General features: G+C 44.1%; 1 protein-coding gene across 1 annotated transcript in view; it reads left to right on the top strand.

The window, feature by feature from the left end:
• The window catches only part of PGBD5 (piggyBac transposable element derived 5), a 203554-nt gene that overhangs the window by 93540 nt on the left and 89433 nt on the right, over positions 1-20581 (top strand). Inside the window, exon 2 of the mRNA XM_082251819.1 lies at positions 6636-7063. Coding sequence (XP_082107945.1) covers positions 6636-7063 — 428 coding nt within the window. The remainder of the gene's footprint in view (positions 1-6635; positions 7064-20581) is intronic.

Raw genomic sequence — 20581 nt, 5'->3', positions numbered from 1 at the left:
TCCTGTCAGGATAAACAGCACTTACAAGAAACCAGTGTGCATGAAGCCTAAGAGTTATGTATTAAATAGAAGGAAAGAAGTTTTAGAGCCGGTTCACACTACTCTGACTTGTCAGGCGGCTGTGCAATGGAACCGTTCTAATCAGAGCGACTCAAGCCCCCCCGACTTAGAAAAAGTTTCCTGCACTACTTTTGGGCGAAGTCGGAGCAACTTGCATTGACTTCTATTATGAGAAGTCGTTTGCAAGCCAAGATGAAGTCGTGCTGCACGGGCGACTCAAAGTCGGGGCGACTTTGTGTCACCGTGGTGTGAACCGACTCTTAGACTCCATGCACACTAGCGTTTTTTTATAAGCCAATGTTTATATTTATATGCTGGATGAAAAACTGATAATAGCATTTTTGTGCCAGCTTGTAGTATCGTTTTAGTAGCATTATACGAGCATTAGCGTTTTATTAGCATTTTTCCAGTACATGAAGAAATTTTTCCAATACATGCCAGAAAATACATAATTTACTTGCCCTTTCCTTTCCTGAATGAACACAGTGAGCGATATGTACCAATCACTCCTGTTCCAACTATCACTGAAGCATAGTAAACTGTCAACTATATGTCAACTACTTTGGGCTCTGAATATGCAGGAAGATTCTGAGCCTTTCCTATTTATTCATCTGTGCAGCAGAGGCTACAGAGAAAGGGACTGATAAATCTATTTCATCAGTCAGTTTCGACCAGGGGAAGGGGTCCTGTCAAGTAGGCTGTATGGGGCCCCGTGATTTCTAACAGCAGCCCTGTGCACAAGCCCTGCTCTTTACAACGGTGGCCCCACGGTTAGAACTGGCCTCCCTCTTAATGGGATCATAATGCTAAAATATTGTTATAGACTGGATATAATTCATTGAACATTCAGAGATTGTAGAAATTTAGCAGGAGACAGTAAGACGTTGTAGACAAGCTGCAGTAGATCACTGACATTGTAATCCCTTTACAAAGCAATGCTCTTATATTTGTATTTCTAACTGCTCGGATCAGTTTAGATACATTTTAAAGATCAGAGATAAAAAAGAAAAGGATTAGACAGCAAAGAAGACATAAAAAAGTGTGACAAAATAAATCCAAGGCTTTTAAATAGCAGAAGCCAGTTTAAATGTCTTCCTTCACTACTTTGAATTTTACCTCTGGCAGTGCTCATACAGTATTGAGGTACAGTGAAGCAGTTCTGCATGTCCAGGTTAGTATCATTCATATGTCAGTTCTCACAGTACCTGAAAGGTGCTACACTGAGCTTAGCTGAATACTGCAATGCGCATTAATGCACATCAGCAAGCTGCAGTGCCATTCATTTTGCATGTTACCCCAGTGCCCATTACATCGCAGGTCCAAAGCACGTGTTGCAGGGCACCCTCACACATGGTAACACACTACAATGCATTGTGGTGCTCTGTGTCAGAAAAATGCAGAATTTTTATGCGGAAACTGTATGTAGGTTGTGTATCTGGCACCTGTGCATGTGGCAGGTAATCGTAATCTTGTCGGGGAATCTGCAAAGGGAAAAGATTTGTGTAGGTTTATAGATCAAATGCTCAGCAAAGGCATGCAATTCACAAACTTCTAAAGTGGGCTAAATACTGTCTTGTATTGAAATGGGCACAGATATTTTCTGTGTTGGCTATTTACAAAGTAAAGCTGAGCATATCATTCATTTATGAATACCAGTCCCCAAAAAACCTGGATATGGTACTAATAACCGAGTGTTGCACAACAATGTGTGTATTAGTATATAAATGGCAAATGAACATTATGTTTACCTTTAGGTCACCAAAGAAAATATGGGGCTGTCATGGGTAAAATAAAATCTAATCGAACTCAATTATATGAGTTAGATTAGCAGAGCAATGCTCAGGGTGTTGCCGTGAGCAAGCCAACATTTTCAATACACGTAGATACAAACTTTATTAAAGGCTATGAGGGGGATATGAGACATGGCCCTCCCCAAACAGGATATTGCCCTAAACCTTTATGTAAATAAGAGAACCAGAACCTTCGTTTTGTGAGAAAGTGGGTTTGATAATAAAGTTGACATTGCCTCCACCCTGTAAACAGAGGGCATTCCCTTCTCGCAAATTATTCAGTAATCGAAATAAAGTAATTTGGAACTACTGCAACCAACATATAACATTAACCATAAGTATATAGATGCACACCAGTATGGAAATAATACAAGCTACATGCAATGTACAAACAGGTATTATCAGCAAAGGGGCCAATAGGAGTCCCGGTGAAATTGTATACTTATACCCGGGTATATATATATTTATTAACAGAGATATCTCCAGATAAATGTTGCAGCAAAATCCAGTTGCAAGGTCCTCTGAGGATGATACAGTGCCTGTCTTTGTGTCAGAGACCTGGGGAGATCATCCAACTGTTGTCCAAGCAGCCTGGAATGCAGCTTCTCACTGGCAGGAACTGTGATGTGGCACTGGAACTTAGAGCCAGCCTATCTACTCTTTGCTTTAGTCCCTCCCTAATAGTTACTAATCTGACATGCGACCGAACCTCTAAGCTAATGATCCCAAAGTGGCCAATGGAAACCTAACCTGGTGCTAGCCTATGCTGTTTGAGCCTTAAGCTAAAACTAAGCTAAAGAATTCCAGACCAGAAAGGCCATTTATTTAAAAACCAGCTCCACCTAACAATATACTGCATGGTGACCACTGGCGAGGGGTCGGGCGTGTTCGGATCGAGCCTGCCAGGAATCCGTCATTGCACACTGCCAATCATAGGCAGTGAGGCCTTTTCCTGACCATCAGCTGCACATACACATGCTGCCTATGATTGGTGATGTACAGTGCTTTCTGGTGGGCTCGATCAATACATGCCCGAGCCCATAGTGACCACTACATAAACAGTAGCACAGACCTTGCTATCTGGTACATGTGAAATCATAAAAAGAACAGAACAGAGATACTGTGTCTGCCACAAGGGTTTAGATATGCACTCAGAAGCTGCAGTTAAACTATTAGAACATTGGAATACTTGCATAATGTCCCCTTCTGGCTTGGGGTTTAGCAGCATGGACAGGACATGTGGCTGAGACTTTCTCTCCACTTCCTCCTTCCAGGGTTTCAAAGCCAACAATCCATGAACAGGAAGTGCATACATGATGTACAGTATTTAAAGGCATTTAAAAATTCAGACAGTAGAGGGCAGCAGATCCCTACATAATCAAAGTTCATTGGAAATAGTTACAGAGTTAATCCTGTTGAAAAAAGATACAAGTCTATCCAGTTCAACCAACAAATAGCAGAAATATAGATTCAAAGATAAAATAAATCATTAAAAACAACACAACAACAACAAACAATCAAAAAAGAGAGAAGACCCTCCATAGCCATTCTAACTGCATCCTTTAAAGATAATGCAGCTCAATATAAACTACAATTGTGGATTATTACTTATCTTCATTAATCAATCCATCGATCACTTGTAGTAATGGCTAGGGGGTAAGTATACATCTCTTTAAGGTGATAACATTCCAATCACTAAACAAAAAAAGCCTGCATTAATTGTCTCACACCCTTGTATAGAGCTGCTTAGTCAATAACACATTGCAGAGCACGTGAAAAGTAAAGATGGATGTGACACAATCATGCAAAACTCAGCAAAGAGAATTAGTCAGAATATTATCCATGAATCCAGCAACGCGTGTATAGGTAAGGCTTGTACGTTGTATAATAGCACAATTATTAGGATCACATTTTGGATCATGTGCAAAGCACAAGTAGCAAGGCAAAAGCTTTTCTCAGTAAGTGTAGTATCTGAATCCTCAGTATATCTTTGAAACTAAGGCACATGCATATTGAGCTGATCTAAGGGTTATACATATGCTGAAATGCTTTAATTCCAAGAAAGTTAACATGGCACGCACCTGTCTACATCTCATGGTGGAACCTAATGGTCATCTTCAGAAAAAATGCAATGCCCGTATCGCGGTCCAAAGATAAAGGTTACAGCAACACTGATGGTAACAGGTTTTTAAATCCCAAAAATAGCATATCTTCCACTGATGGAAATGCATACAGGCATTCAGTGGTAAAATTCTCAGACAATAGTACATATTTGTAAGTTCACCAATTTAAATGCCAATGATAGTGCTAGAGATGGCAACTGTTTTATTCAAATATGCAGTATATCTTTAAGCAAGTAAAGGATATACAGTGCCTTGCGAAAGTATTCGGCCCCCTTGAACTTTTCGACCTTTTGCCACATTTCGGGCTTCAAACATAAAGATATAAAACTGTAATCTTTTGTGAAGAATCAACAACAAGTGGGACACAATCATGAAGTGGAACGAAATTTATTGGATATTTCAAACTTTTTTAACAAATAAAAAACTAAAAAATGGGGCGTTCAAAATTATTCAGCCCCCTTAAGTTAACACTTTGTAGCACCACCTTTTGCTGCGATTACAGCTGTAAGTCGCTTGGGGTATGTCTCTATCAGTTTTGCACATCGAGAGACTGATATTTTTGCCCATTCCTCCTTGCAAAACAGCTCGAGCTCAGTGAGGTTGGATGGAGAGTGTTTGTGAACAGCAGTTTTCAGTTCTTTCCACAGATTCTCGATTGGATTCAGGTCTTGGCCATTCTAACACCTGGATATGTTTATTTGTGAACCATTCCATTGTAGATTTTGCTTTATGCTTTGGATCATTGTCTTGTTGGAAGACAAATCTCCGTCCCAGTCTCAGGTCTTTTGCAGACTCCATCAGGTTTTCTTCCAGAATGGTCCTGTATTTGGCTCCATCCATCTTCCCATCAATTTTAACCATCTTCCCTGTCCTTGCTGAAGAAAATCAGGCCCAAACCATGATTGACAGTGGGGATGGTGTGTTCAGGGTGATGAGCTGTGTTCCTTTTACGCCAAACATAACGTTTTGCATTGTTGCCAAAAAGTTCGATTTTGGTTTCATCTGACCAGAGCACCTTCTTCCACATGTTTGGTGTGTCTCCCAGGTGGCTTGTGGCAAACTTTAAACGACACTTTTTATGGATATCTTTAAGAAATGGCTTTCTTCTTGCCACTCTTCCATAAAGGCCAGACTTGTGCTGTATACGACTGTTTGTTGTCCTATGGACAGAGTCTCCCACCTCAGCTTTAGATCTCTGCAGTTCATCCAGAGTGATCATGGGCCTCTTGGTTGCATCTCTGATCAGTCTTCTCCTTGTATGAGCTGAAAGTTTAGAGGGATGGCCAGGTCTTCGTAGATTTGCAGTGGTCTGATACTCCTTCCATTTCAATATTATCGCTTGCACAGCGCTCCTTGGGATGTTTAAAGCTTGGCAAATCTTTTTGTATCCAAATCCGGCTTTAAACTTCTCCACAACAGTATCTCGGACCTGCCTGGTGTGTTCCTAGATCTTCATGATGCTCTCTGCGCTTTAAACGGACCTCTGAGACTATCACAGTGCAGGTGCATTTATACGGAGACTTGATTACACACAGGTGGATTCTATTTATCATCATTAGTCATTTAGGTCAACGTTGGATCATTCAGAGATCCTCACTGAACTTCTGGAGAGAGTTTGCTGCACTGAAAGTAAAGGGGCTGAATAATTTTGCATGCCCAATTTTTCAGTTTTTTATTTGCTAACAAAGTTTGAAATATCCAATAAATTTCGTTCCACTTCATGATTGTGTCCCACTTGTTGTTGATTTTTCACAAAAAATTAAAGTTTTATATCTTTATGTTTGAAGCCTGAAATGTGGCAAAAGGTCGAAAAGTTCAAGGGGGGCGAATACTTTTGCAAGGCACTGTACATGCAGTCCACAGAGTAAGGTGCTTGAGCAAGGTAATACAATCACACTTCACCAATATGAGGGAATAAAGTCATCAAATAAACTTCCTGGGGATGACTCCTTGTAATGGCCAAGCGAGCAACCCTGTGTGTTCAGTATACAAATGCAAATTGCTCAAGCAGCACTTGGAAGAGACCAATGCAAATTGTATGTATCATAGGCTACTACAGTGATTTTCTACATCCCCAGCAGCCCTGTGATGTATGAATAGTTAGATGCAACCAAGCTGGGCCAGTCTAAGGTAATTCCTAACAGCCCTGTGATATATGAATAAGTTAGATGTAACCAAGGTAGGGGTCTTTAAACTATGGCCCTCCAGTTGTTCAGGAACTACAATTCCCACCATGCCTAGTCATGTCTGTGAGACATGTCAGAGTTTTACAATGCCTAATGGGATGTGTAGTTCCGCAACAGGAGAGCTGTAGTTTGAGGATCCCTGGTGTAAGGTAATTCCTAAAGTTCAGCTTTAGGATATATAAAACCAGTTTTTTAAAGGCATTTTATCAATAAATACCAGGCTTCTTATGATTGGCTGAGGTGTAGATTGTGACACTATCTGCCCGCCTTTCCACCTTAACCAGTCAGACTAAGCCTTGTATTTATCAAATGATCTATTTAATATAAAAGTAAACCTGCAATTAGGCTTTAAAATAACAACCAAAAGCAGAAATGAAGTTATTTACTTTTTTATCTCTTTTACTGTATATACATTTATTCATTATTTTAATTACCAGGATAAGAACTCTGAAATATATATTTCTGTTTATTTGCAGGACCTACACGTAAAATGCCACCTGCTTCCAGCGCAATGGATTTTTTTCAGCTCTTTGTCCCTGACAATGTCATTAAAAATATGGTGACACAAACAAATATGTATGCCAAGAAATACCAGGAGAGGTTTGGATCTGATGATGCTTGGGTGGATGTCACTCTTGCAGAAATGAAAGCTTTTCTGGGCTATATGATATCAACCAGCACTCATCACTGCGAGTCAGTGCTCAGTATATGGAGTGGTGGGTTTTATAGCAACAAGAGTATTGCTCTTATAATGACGCAATCAAGATTTGAGAAAATCCTGAAGTTCTTCCACATTGTGGCCTTTCGCTCCAGCCAAACAACCCATGGGCTGTACAAAATTCAGCCCTTCCTTAATGCTTTGCAGAATGGCTTTGACTCGACTTTCAGGCCTTCACAAACACAGGTAAAACTAGTTTTTATATTATTATCTTTTTATGATACAATCTTCCTTTGCAACATTTTAAAGTATTTAACTGAAAACTAGAAAGCAAAAAAATTAAAAAAGGATGTATGCATACCTCCCAACTTTTGAACTGGGCAATGAGGGACACTGAAAGAGGAAAAAACCTGCAAATTGCAAATTGTCGGTGTGGCCAATTGCTTAGCAGTGGGAGGGGCTTAAGGTATATGGTAAACAAAACCCAGACTTCCTAGTACTTATAAAATATGCTTTGATTGCTCAGCCTACCTTAAAGAAGAACTTCATTAAAATAGTCAGAGACTGCATAGCAACCAGCAACTGTTGAGACAATGAAGACTTTGGTGAGAAGTATATAATGTACAGTATTGTGTATATAGTACAGGAGAGTGTAATGTACAAAATGCAGGAGACAGGAGTATGTAATGTACAGAATGCAGGGGTCGGACTCTCCACCATCCAACCCCCAGCTCTATCCACCCCAAATGCCCATCCCAGCTCCATCCACCCCCCCAGCTCTATACACCCCAAATGCCCACCCCAGCTCCATCCACCCCCCAGCTCTATCCACCCCAAATGGCCACCCCAGCTCCATCCACCCCCCAGCTCTATACATCCCAAATGCCCACCCCAGCTCCATACACCCCCCCAGCTCTATACACCCCAAATGCCCACCCCAGCTCCATCCACCCCCCCCCAGCTCTATTAACCCCAAATGCCCATCCCAGCTCCATCCACCCCCCCCAGCTCTATACGCCCCAAATGCCCACCCCAGCTCCATCCACCCCCTCACTGGCTCTATACACCCCAAATGCCCACCCCAGCTCCATCCACCCCCCCCAGCTCTATTAACCCCAAATGCCCATCCCAGCTCCATCCACCCCCCCAGCTCTATACGCCCCAAATGCCCACCCCAGCTCCATCCACCCCCTCACCGGCTCTATACACCCCAAATGCCCACCCTAGCTCCATACACCCCCCTAGCTCCATCCCTTCCCCAGCTACACTCCCCCCCCCCCTCAGCTTAAAAATTTTAATTTTTATTATTCGCACTTTATTAATCAAGCATTGGGATCATGTATTTATTTAATATCTATCATATATTATATATTTTCATATTGTTTGCACAATAATTTAGCATGCGCTGTAGATAGCCCAAATAGGTCTATTTCTTTCATACAACTTTTTTACTACTGCTGCTGCTGCTGTTATTATTATTTTTATCATTATTCACCTTTTATTATTATCTATTTAATTTAAACGCCAGGCGCGGGGAGTACACTTCTTTTAAGTGTTACTTTACATCCAGATAGAATAACAATCTCCATTTTTTGTAGTCTTGCCTCCACTGTCCTGGTACAACAAGTGTACAGGGTGTACAAATATGACTGGACATCCCAATAGGCATCAGCATTAGACTGTGCTCAGTAACCAGCACTCAGTAATAGACCCACCTCCTCTGACACATGCAATGGGGGTGTTACAGTGGTCAGAAGCCTGCAGTGCACCCCTCTCTTCTCTTTTCACCACAGCAGTGTGAATCTCTTCTTCTCCCTATTCACTGACCAGGAGCACAGCTGTATCCCCTCACTTCTCTATTCACTGATTGCCGATCTGATTCTCCTTTCCTTCTCTCTATACAATATCCTGAAGCCAGGCTGTATCCCCTCTCACTGATCATCAGTGAACATAGAAGAGAAGAGATACAGCCTGGCTTCAGGATATTGTATAGAGAGAAGGAGAGGAGAATCAGACCGGCAATCAGTGAATAGAGAAGTGACAGTGCAGTGCCACTCAACTCCGACTGTCAGGGCTGTAGCAGGGAGCCGAGGAGGAGTTTAACAGCACTTCACTCGGCTCCCTGCTACAGCCCTGACAGGCAGGGAGAGAAGCCTACGGAACGAAAAAAAACAAAACAATGCAGGCAGTTGTGGTGCCAGGACCAAGGGCACCCACCAGCAAACGTGGGGCAAATCATGCCCTGGGTGCCAGGCGCTCCCTTACATAGACAGAAACTACAGGGACTTCTTACCCGAGGCAGAGCTGCGGAGTGCGGACCAGGGAGTTGATAGGCACAAAGTGGGAGCCGAGCGGAAGAGGAAGGCGGGGGGCGGAGCTTGGACGCCCTGAACATTGTGTCATCAGTTGCCAGGACGCCAGCGGTCCTAGCAACTAATGTCTGCACTGAGGAGGGGGGCAGGGGGGACAAAGAGAAAGCTTTGCATGTAGTAATCCTTGCTTGATGCTGTGTGTGAGAGCACACACAACCACTGAGTATACTACTACTGAGTGGAACCCAGTGTGGAACCCAGAGTGGAACCCAGTGTTGGAACTTGTTCCAGCACTGGGTTCCGGGACTTCTGCCCAGCTCTGCGGGACCCCGGGACTTACTTAAAATTGCGGGACAGTCCCGCGGAATCCGGGACTGTTGGGAGGTATGTGTATGTGTACAACTGTTTTGTAGGGTGTTTTTGTTTGCAGAACAAAGCATCAGATTCACTTTAATGCCCCCCTTCTGAGCAAAACAGAATCACCTTCGTTTTTTCCTCTGCTGATCAATTTGAACACCAGGAGGGTAGAAAAAGCACTGTGTAAGCTCCAAACCAGCATTCAGAGCCTACAAAGGGCTGAGAACCCCAATTAACCCCACATTTTTTTTGTGGGGGGGGGGGGTGGAACAGAATGGCCTTTTGTCTTTTTTCTATCAGATTAACTAACTATGTAAGTATAATAAACCAAGCATGAGTACACCAAGAAGTATCATGTATTTTATTTGATCATGGTGCCCTAATGGAGCAAAAGAGGGGAGGGTTTCCAAACCACGATAAACCCGTCTGCACGTATGTAGGGACGCCGGGATGCCGTGCAAACAAAACATGCCATGGCAGTCTACATTGACAAGCCAGGCAAATGCACATTTAAAGAAATTCTTGGGCTGCCAGGTAAGTAAATGCTGCTTAGCCAGATCTAGGGGGATTCAATTGCACCCTTGCAAATTGTAGCAGCAGTTCCTCATGCGGCTCTCAGTACACTGTGTGCACAATTATTAGGCGACTGAGTATTTAGACCAATAATAGTTTTTATGCATATTGTCCAACTCCAAGCTGTATAAACTTTAATGCTTTTTGGATTTAATCATATCAGGTGATGTGTATTTGTGCAATGAGGTAGGGTGTGGCCTACGGACATAAACACCTTACATCAAGGTGTACATAATTATTATAAAAATGGGGATATTGCTGCGCTAAAATGTAAAGATAAAAACATACATGAATAAAAAGTCAACAGACCAAATGAAAGCAGCCAGCACCTGATCTAGAATCAGAAATACCAGATCTAAATAGCAATATAGAATGGGATTGGTGCAGCGCTAACACAATTGAATCCACAGTCCATACAAATGTTCAAATGGATCAAATACAAAAGTGCAGTAAACAAAAGTTCATCAGAGAGTGCTCCAATAAAGAAGGGAAACTGTCCACCACTTCAAACTTGGAAAAAGCCCCGAGTGCAGGAACCGCCACCAAGATAATAAATGGCCTCTTACCAAATTGCAATGACCCCCATTACAAGGATCAAAGACAGCCTGTGTGATCAAATCAGTGCCCAGATCGACAAGTATCGATTCCCAGTGTTCCCTCATAATTATTAGGTAGCTTATTTTCCTCAGGCAAAATGGGCAAAAAAGAGATTTTACTGACTCTAAAAATCCACAAATTGTAAAAAGTCTTTCAGAGGAATAAATGAAAAAAAAAACCCAAAGTGATTGGGATTATTATAGCGCTTGCTGTTGGGGACCAGGGTTCACAATAATCTAAATACATTATGTGAAGTCAATATACATATAAATATATAAAACCGTTGATTTGTGACTAAAATCATAAAATGGATAATAGTGTATCACACAATATTGCAGTGTAAAATCAATAAATATTCATAAAATGTCAGACTATAAATAATTCAAATCACATAAGTGCCATTAATGTGCAAAATAAGTGCCGGATTGAGTCCAATCAAAGTTCATATGTGACTTAAGTGCAGAAAAGTAAACTTCAGTGCCAAAAAAGGAAAAAAGTGCAAGTGCTATGTGCTGGGTCCTCCAGTGGTCCAACCGCCAATAATAAGAAATGGCTTCAGGAAATAGTAAAGATGTAAACTCACCAGAGAATGTGGGTCTTAATTACCTTATGGCGAAAAGACCTATAGAGCCTGATGGCCTCCTCGGCCTGAGAGATGGCAACTGCTGGGCTTTGTAGTCCCCTGCAATCCGTGATCCCCTTCCTGGATATGCTGAGTCCTCAGGGTCCGGTTAGGGAAAAAATAATTGCACCAAATAGTGCAGTACCATTAAGAAGGGTTTTATTAAATGTTGCTAATCAAACAGTACAAGAAAAGTTAAAATCTAGAGGATCGCGCCCGCTGTATTGGTGCCTGTAGCGTGGAGAGCGGTAACTACCGGCTTGCGTTCCACCTGGCTTCCGGGCGTGCTAAGTAGGTCATCCATAGGCGCGAAGAATATACACCTTTTGGAGTATATATTTCATAACTTTCAGAGGAATGCACTCTTGAAATTGCTAAGATATTGGGGCATGATCACAGAACCATCAAACGTTTTGATGCAAATAGTTAACAGATTTAATTGAGAAGAATCAAACGTGAAGCTACCAGGAACCCATTATCCTCCAGAGCTGTCATATTCCAGAACTGCAATCTACATTGCCCAGAAATACAAGGTGCTTAATACTCAGAGACATGGCCAAGGTAAGGAAGTCTAAAACCCAAACCACTGAACAAGACACAAAAGTTAAAATGTCAAGACTGGACCAAGAAATATCTAATGACATTTTCCCAAGGTTTTTTGGACTGATGAGATGAGACTGACTCTTGACGGACCAGATGGATAGGCCTATGGCTGGATCAGCAACGGGCACAAAGCTCCACTTTGACTCAGACGCCAACAAATTGGAGGTGGGATACTCGTATGGGCTGGTGTTATTAACCACTTGCCGACCGCCGCACGACTATTTACGGCGGCGGTCAGCCCCTCACAGGCAAAGCGACGTAGGGCTACGTCGCTAGCCTGTGAGGCTCTAGGGAGCTCCCGTGCGCCGCTGGAGGTGCGCTCCCGCGCGGTCACGGGGCTCTCCCGCGCGTGTGCCTGGCGGACCCGATGTCCGCCGGGCACTCGCGATCGTCCGTTACACCGGGAGAAAGTCAGGCGGCTAATGTAAACAAAGCCGCTTGTCAGTTCTCCCTGTGTAAGAATGATGATCAAACGGTTCTGCTATGTAGGACCGTTGATCACTGTTCTTAGACATCAAGCCACAGCCAATCAAAGTTAGAAACACGCCCCTAGGGACACACTTAACCCCTCCCTCTCAAAAAAAGTTAACCCCTTCACTGCCAGTGTCATTTTTACAGTAACAGTGCATATGTATAGCACTGATTACTGTACTAATGTCACTGGTAACCCCAAAAGTGTCAAAAATGTCAGTCAAGGGTCCGATCTGTCCGCCCCAATGTCGCAGTCCCGCAAAAAAAAATCGCAGATCGCCGACATTACGCGTTAAAAAATAACAACAAAAATTACAAAAATGTTTCCCTTTGTTAGTAAACACAATAACTTCTGCGCAAACCAATCAAAATACGCTTTTTGCGTTTTTTTTTTTTACCAAACATATGGTAAAAAAAAAAAAATTGGCCTAAAATGTTAAAAAATTTTGATTTTTACATTTTTTTGGGGAATTTCATATAAAAAAATGTGAAAAATATTGTTATTTTTGCAAAATTTACGCTCTTTTTTTGTTTATAGCGCATGATCAAAAAATCGCACAGGTGATCAAATACCACCAAAAGAAAGCTCTGTTTGTGGGAAAAAAAGGACGTCAAATTCGTTTAGGTACAGTGTCGCACGACCGCGTAATTGTCCATCGCAGTCCCGAATCGCAAAATAGGCCCTGGTCAGAAAGGGGGTAAAATCTTCCGGGGCTTAAGTGGTTAAAGATGAGCTAGTTGGACCTTTTTGGGTTGGCAATGGACTGAAAATCAACTCTAAAACCTACTCCCAGTTTTTATAAGACACTTTCTTTAAACACTTAAGGACCAGAAGGTTTTACCCCCTTAATGACCAGGCCATTTTTTGCAATTTGGCACTGCGCAACTTTAACTGGTAATTGCGCAGTAATGCAATGCTGTACCCAAACTAAATGTATGTCCTTTTTGCCCTGAAATAGAGCTTTCTTTTGGTGGTATTTGATAACCACTGGGATTTTTATTTTTTTGCGATTTTCTTATAAAAAATATCCAATAAACTCAATTTTTGTCATACATTTGGGCCAAAATGTATTTAGCTATAAGTCTTTGATAAAAAAAATCTCAATAAGTGTATATTTATTGGTTTGCGCAAAAGCGTCTACAAACTATGGTGTATATACTGGAATTTATGCAGCTTTTACTTTCTGACTGCCTATCTCATTTCTTGAATGGCTAAAATGGCAGGGCAGTACAACCCCTCCCCTCCCCCAAATTACCCCTTTTTGGAAAGTCAACACCCCAAGGAATTTGCTGAGAGGCATGTTAAGCCCATTGAATATTAATTTTTTTTTGTCACGAGTGTTTGCAAATGACAAAAAAAAAAAAGTTTTTTTTACACAAAGTTGTCATTAAAATGATATATTGCTCACACATGCCAAAGGTATATGTGGAATTACACCTCATAATACATTCTGTTGCTTCTCCTGAGTATGGGGATACCCCATGTGTGAAACTTTTTGGCAGTCTATCTGCGTACAGGTCCCCAAAAACCAATCACCGCCTTCAGGCTTTCTAAGGGTGTAAATTGCTCATTTCACTTCCTCACTACCTATCACAGTTTCGGAGGCCCTGAAATGCCAAGATAGCACAACCCCCCCCCCCCCAAATGACCCCTTTTTGGAAAGTAGACACCCCCAGCTATTTGCTGAGAGGCATGTTGAGTCCATGGAATATTTTGAGTTTTGCCACAAGTTTTTTTTTTTTTTTTTGTACACAAAGTTATCACTAAATGATATTTCTCTTTCGTTCATTGACGGACACAGCTCCTTAGAATCTTGACCAGTGGGTTACACTGCCCTCTACAGGAGTAGGACACTAGGCAGAAAAAAAAAAGGCTCAACTATGCCTATGGGCAGTCCCAGGAGGTACTCTGTGCTATAGGTACTCAGTTTTTTCTACCTAGTCAGGAGTAAGGACCAAGTTTCTTGCTTGGAGCTCTGGTCCTGGCACTTTTTTTTCTTTTAAATAGACTTTTTTCTCCTGTTTTTTTTTCCTGTGAGTTTTACAATCAGCTGCCGGACTGGGCAAGGAGCTGGATAATCTAGATCCAGTGGTCACCCCAGTCTGGCCAGCGAGCAGGTGCAGACCACAGCTCTGCGCTAGGTCAGCTGCAACGTAGCCCCACCGGATTAAGGCTGGCCTGTGAGTTAAATGTCTTGCGAGGTCGCATACGACCGATTTTCAGCCCACGTCGCAGCGTTCCTTCTGGCCGACAGCCCCCCATTTCGAAGGGGTTCTGTCTGGAGCAGTGCCCGCCCAGTTCCTGGTATAGTGAGTAGCAGTCCCCCCTCTTCCCGTGGAGGGTTTTGAGGTGGACACGGGGTACCTATCTTGGGGTAGTGTGTCTGAGCTGTTTTCTGGGGCTGGGGCAGGGCGTTCCGTTCTACTGGTGATGGGAGGGGCGTGCACCGTCGGCAACTGGGTGATCAGCTGGGGGGGGGGGGACTGTACTTGGTGGGGGGTTCCTGCCCAGTTCCCCCTTTCCTTTTTGTGCCTTGCCTGGGCCCCAGGGATCACTCCTGGGTCCCTGGGAGCCACGTGGTGCCGCCATTTTGTTATAGCCTGTATTGTCTATAGGCCGGTGGCCCTGTTTGTGTAGTCCGGCATTTAAATCCACTGCAGTCATTACAGAGGAGTCTTCTGGGTGGCAATTTTGGCTGTAGGAGCCCCTCCGCATCACCTGGTGCTGACTCCTGGGTCTCTTTCCTTCCTGGATGGCGCACGTGGAGTGCTATCCTGGTGCTGCCGGTAACTGTCTGGTGGGGTGATGAGTCTGGTGAGGTCCTCCCTCTCTCTGCTGCAGGCTCATAGGGTGCTCTGTTGCTGGCGATTAGGCAGTGTTCCCAGCGGGGGTGTCCCTTAGCAGTGTTTTTTGCGGGGTCCCCTTATTCCTCATGGAGTCTTTGGAGCACATTTCCCCACCTGACCCCCTCTAAGAGGGCGTGTGGCCCTCTGGGTCCCAACCATCTATTGATACACTGACGGTGGTCCTGGAGACCTTTGTGTCCCAGGTGGGGGTGGTTTTTTGGTGGCAGGCTTGCAAAAAGCGTCCCCTGCCTTTCCCTGCCTCATCTGTCTCCTCAGATCCTGAATCTGATTCAGCCACTGCAGACGTGGCTCACCCTGCGGGGTCTGCGACCAAGCGTCCTGAATTTTCAGATATTGAGGATGATTCCTCCACTCCTTTAGCTGCGCACGAAAAGGTGTCGGCGGACGCACTAATTGTGTCTGCGCGTGAGACTTTAAAAACAGAGGACGCAGCCGAAGCTGCGGCGAAGACATTGGTTCCCTTTGGCGCTCGCAAGCCATCTACAGTGGCAAAGGTGTTTCCTTCCCCTGCTATTTTCACAGAATTGTCGGAAAAGAGTGCAGATGGCCCATTGTGGTCCCTAAGCGATTTGCAATGCGGTACTCCTTTGAGTCTCTTCTTAAAAATGGACTGTTCCACCCATGGTAGATCCCCCCCCCCTTTCCAGGTTGAATAAGGCAATGATGATTCTGGTTGAAGAGTCTCTGGCCTTTAGGGATCCGGCTGACAGGAAGGTGGACGCTGTGGCCCACAATATGTTTACTGTTGCTGGTTTGGCACCTAGGCTGGTCTTTGTCATTGCCCTGGCGTTGCAAACTCTGACCGAGTGGGCTTAACTTTTACGCCGTAACCTGGAGGGGGAGCAGCTCCCCCCTACCTTTGCTGAGTTGGCAGACAAGTTGGTCCAGGGGCTGCAGTTTATCTGTGATGCCTCTTTGGATGCAGTTCCCCTGCTTGCTAGACTGTCTGTTTCGGCAGTGGTCCTAAGGCTTGTCTTTTGGCTCAAATGCTGGTCTGCGGACCAGACTTCTAAAAAAGCTTTAACTGATCTACATTTTCAAATAGAACGCCTGTTTGGAGCTACCCTGGATGACATCATTAAGAGTCTCACGGGGGAAAGAGTACCGTTTTCAAGGGTTTTATTGAAACCTGTTTACGGTCCCCAGAAAGGAGACTACTTTTTAGGGAGGATCTGCTGTCCCAAGGGCCGATCTTTCATCCTGCTTTACAGTCGCTGGTTTTGACAGCTTCGCTGTTGAAAGCCAGGTGCTGAAGGATAGAGGTTTGTCTGAGTTGGTGATTCCAACGCTGTTGAAAGCTAGGAAGTCTACTTCTAGGAAGATCTACCATCGTAAGTGAAAAACGTAGAAGGTGGCCTTTTTGGTGGCAATCACCTCTGCGGGCAGGGTGGCGGAATTGGCAACGTTATCTTGTCGCTCAACTTACTGGGTGGTTCACAGAGATGAGGTGGTTCTTCGCCCCTGTCCGTCGTTCCTTCCAAAGGTTGTCTCTGATTTCCATTTGAATGAAGACATTGTGCTGTCTTCCCTGTGTCCCAGGACAAAACATCCTAAGGAAATTGCGTTGCATGCCCTTGATGTGGTTCAGGCAATTTGGGTGTACCTGGCAGCTATGGAGTCTTTTAGGAAGTCAGACTCACTATTTGTGCTCACGGATGGGCCTCCGAAAAGGACTGTCTGCTTCCTCTGCGACCATTTCCAGATGGATCAGACAGACGGTGACTCAGGCCTATTCAATCAAGGGTCAGGTTCCTTCGTTCCCTGTCAAGGCGCACTCTATTCGGGCACTCAGTGCCTCCTAGGTCTTCGATCATCAGGTGTCAGTGACGCAGGTTTGCAAGGCGGCCATCTGGTCGTCAGTGCGCACTTTCACATAATTTTAGAAAGTGGATTTGCCACCCCTCAGGTTTGACACTGCTTTGGGACGTCCCACTGGTCAAGATTCTCAGGAGTCCCAATGGTTAGGAAGATCAGGAGGTGTGTCAATGAACGAAAGATAAAATTAAATTTTTGACTTACCGTAAAATCTATTTCTCTGATGTTCATTGGGCGGACACAGCACCCACCCCTCTGTGGAGTTGTAATTCTTCTGACACTGCTTGTAACAAAACTGAGAACCTATAGCAGAGAGGGGGAGTATACCTCCTTGGACTGCCCATAGGCAAAGTCAGTCTTTTTCTCTGCCTAGTGTCCTACTCTTGTAGGGGGCAGTATATCCCAATGGTTAAGAAGATCAGGAGCTGTGTCCGTCAATGAACATCAGATAAATGGATTTTATGGTAAGCCAAAAATCCCATTTTTTTTTTTTTTTTATCAGAAACCTAATTTTAGTGTGATTTTTTTTAAAGAGGACAAGTTAAATAAAATGAATGCTTTTTATTTACAACAAAAGTATTTTTTTAACCACTTCTGGACCGGAAGGAATTGCCCCCTTAAAGACCAGGCCATTTTTTGCGATTTGGCACTGCGTTAGTTTAACTGACAATTGTACAGTCGTGCGACGCTGTACCCAAATAAAATTGATGTCCTTTTTTTCCCCACAAATAGAGCTTTTTTTGGTGGTATTTGATCACCTGTACGATTTTTATTTTTTGCGCTATAAACCATAAAGAGTGACAATTCTGAAAAAAAAAATTAAAAATCTAAATTTTTCATCCTTTTAGGCCAATGGGTATTCTGCTACATATTTTTGGTAAATAAAATCGCAATAAAAATATTTTAATTGCTTTCTGCAAAAGTTATCGCGTCTACAAACTAGGGGAAAGATTTATGTAATTTTATGTATTTATTTATTTATTTATTTTTTACTAGTAGTGGCGGCGATCTGTGATTTTTAGCAAAACTGTGACATTGCGGCAGACAGACATTTTTGACACTTTTGGGGGGACCAGTGACATTACTACAGTAATCACTGCTAAAAATATGCACTGTTACTGTAATAATGACCCTGGCAGGGAAGGGGTTAACTCGGTGGTGATCAAAGGATTAAGTGTGAGCCTAGGGAAGTGTTTTCTAACTGTATGGGGGAGGGACTATATAGAAGGATCCTAGGCGCTCTGTGATCATTTCAAAGAGAACAATGGTCAGCTGTGTTTACAACAGCTGACCGTCCTTCTCTTTCAGCGGGGAGAGATAGCAGGTGCCTGGCAACAATCGAGGCTCGCCCCCCAGCACCGCTCCCATGAACCGATGTACCCATACATCGATTCGGGCAGCTGAGCCAGCCTGCTGCAGTATATGGGCGGGCGGTTGGCAATTGGTAAAGTAACCTTGGTATAAACAGAAAACATGCATTTTTACGACTTTTTGTCAAAAAATAAATAAATAAAGTGGAGAAGTATGTATCTTAACCACCCCCCATCCGCGCTACAGCCTATATACGGCTGCAGCGCGGACTCAAATTTTCGGGAGGCCGTTTTTAAACGGCCTCCCAGTGACACGCCCCCAGCGCGCTCCCGCGAGCGCGCTGCGGGGAAAATCTGTGTCGGCCGTGTCCCTTGGACACGGCCGATCACAGATCGTGGTGAATGGCCAATCACAGCGGCCATTCACCACGTGATCTGGCCGTCCAATGAGCGATGATCTCATATGTAAACATATGAGATCATCTCTCATCGCCGGCGCTCTTTCCTCACACGGAGCCTGCAGTGTGAGGAAGGAGGGGGAGCCTCACAGCGCCGGGGACACAGGAGAATGTAATCAGGGCACCGATCACCAGTGCCCTGATTACACAAGGTAAAAACACAAACACGGTGCCCCCCCATCAGTGCCCACAGTGCCCACCATCAGTGCCCCCCATCAATGCCCACAATCAGTGCCCATAGTGCTGCTAGTCAGTGCCCATCAGTGCCTGCTCATCTAGGCACTGATGAGCACTGACTGGCAGCACTATGGGCACTGAGTGTGGGCACTGATGGTGCTGCCCATCAGTGCCGCTCATCAGTGCCACCCGTCAGTGTCCAGTGCCATCCGCCAGTGCCCATCAGTGCCGCCTATCAGTGCCCATCAGTGCCGCCTCTCAGTGCCGCCTCTCAGTGCCCAGCAGTGCCACCTGTCAGTGCCCAGCAGTGCCACCTCTCAGTGCCCAGCAGTGCCGCCTATCAGTGCCCAGCAGTGCCGCCTATCATTGCCCAGCAGTGCCGCCTATCAGTGCTCATCAGTGCCGCCTCTCAGTGCCGCCTCTCAGTGCCGCCTATCAGTGCCGCCTATCAGTGCTCATCAGTGCGGCATATTAGTACCTCCTCATCAGTGCCCATAAGTGCCACCTCATCAGTGCCCATAAGTGCCACCTCATCAGTGCCCATCAGTGCAGCCTATCAGTGCCCATCAGTGCCGCCTCATCAGCGCACATCAGTGAAGGAGAAAAATTTATTTTCAAAATTTACTCGCATAAAATAAGAAAAACTTTTTTTTTTTTCAAAATTTTTTGCCTTTATTCTTTTTTTTTGTAAAAAATAAAAAACCCAGAGATGATTAAATACCACCAAAAGAAAGCTCTATTTGTGTGAAAAAAATGATAAAAATTTCAAATGGGTACAGTGTAGCATGACCGCGCAATTGTCATTCAAAATGTGACAGCGCTGAAAGCTGAAAATTGGCCTGGATGGGAAGGGTGTTTAAGTGCACAGAAGGCAAGTGGTTAAAGTGGTTCTAAACTCAAATGTTTTTTTTTTTTAATGAATGCCCCCAAAATTTTTTTACCTTAAATCATCCCTAATCTATTCTAAGATAAAAAAAAAAAAAAAACTACCTTTACTATGTACCGCCTCTCTCCAAACACTTACCTGCCTCCTGTCATTGCTCCAGCTCTGTCTCAGCTGCAGCATGGCTCCCCTCAATTCCTGGTCTCGCAGGAGACACTGAGGGCAGCATTGGCTTCTGCTGCTGTCCGTCAATCTTCTGTGAGGGAGCGAGGGCTTAGCTTACCGGCGCTGTGTGGGTTTTATGAAGCACATGGCCTGGGTCAGGAGCACATGCGTATGGTTACTCCCTTAGCAATGGGCTTGCTAAGGAGGGAGGAATGGACAGGGCTGTTGGGAAACCGCCAGAAGAGGAGGTAAGGGACATCTCTGCAATATTGTTGCAGATTGCAGGTAAGTATAACCTCTTTTTTATTTTAACAAAAATAAACCAAAAAAACAGACTTTAATACCACTTTAAAGAGAAGGTTCTTTGAAGAAGAAAAAAAGTTAAGTCAGCAGCTACAAACCCTGTAGCTGCTGACTTTTAATAAAAGAACACCTAACTGTCCAGGGATTCAGCACCATCCTCACCTGGGCTACTTCATCACTAGCCTTCGATTTCCTAGGGCGGGCATCCTAACTGTGGATTAAACATGCCCACTGCACATGCCGAGTTGTG

Source organism: Pelophylax lessonae (assembly GCF_965119305.1).
Source record: "Pelophylax lessonae genome assembly, chromosome: 3".
Taxonomy (NCBI): Eukaryota; Metazoa; Chordata; class Amphibia; order Anura; family Ranidae; genus Pelophylax; species Pelophylax lessonae.
The sequence above is the reverse complement of the archived record's forward strand: the minus strand, read 5'-3'. Positions and strand labels throughout refer to the sequence as shown.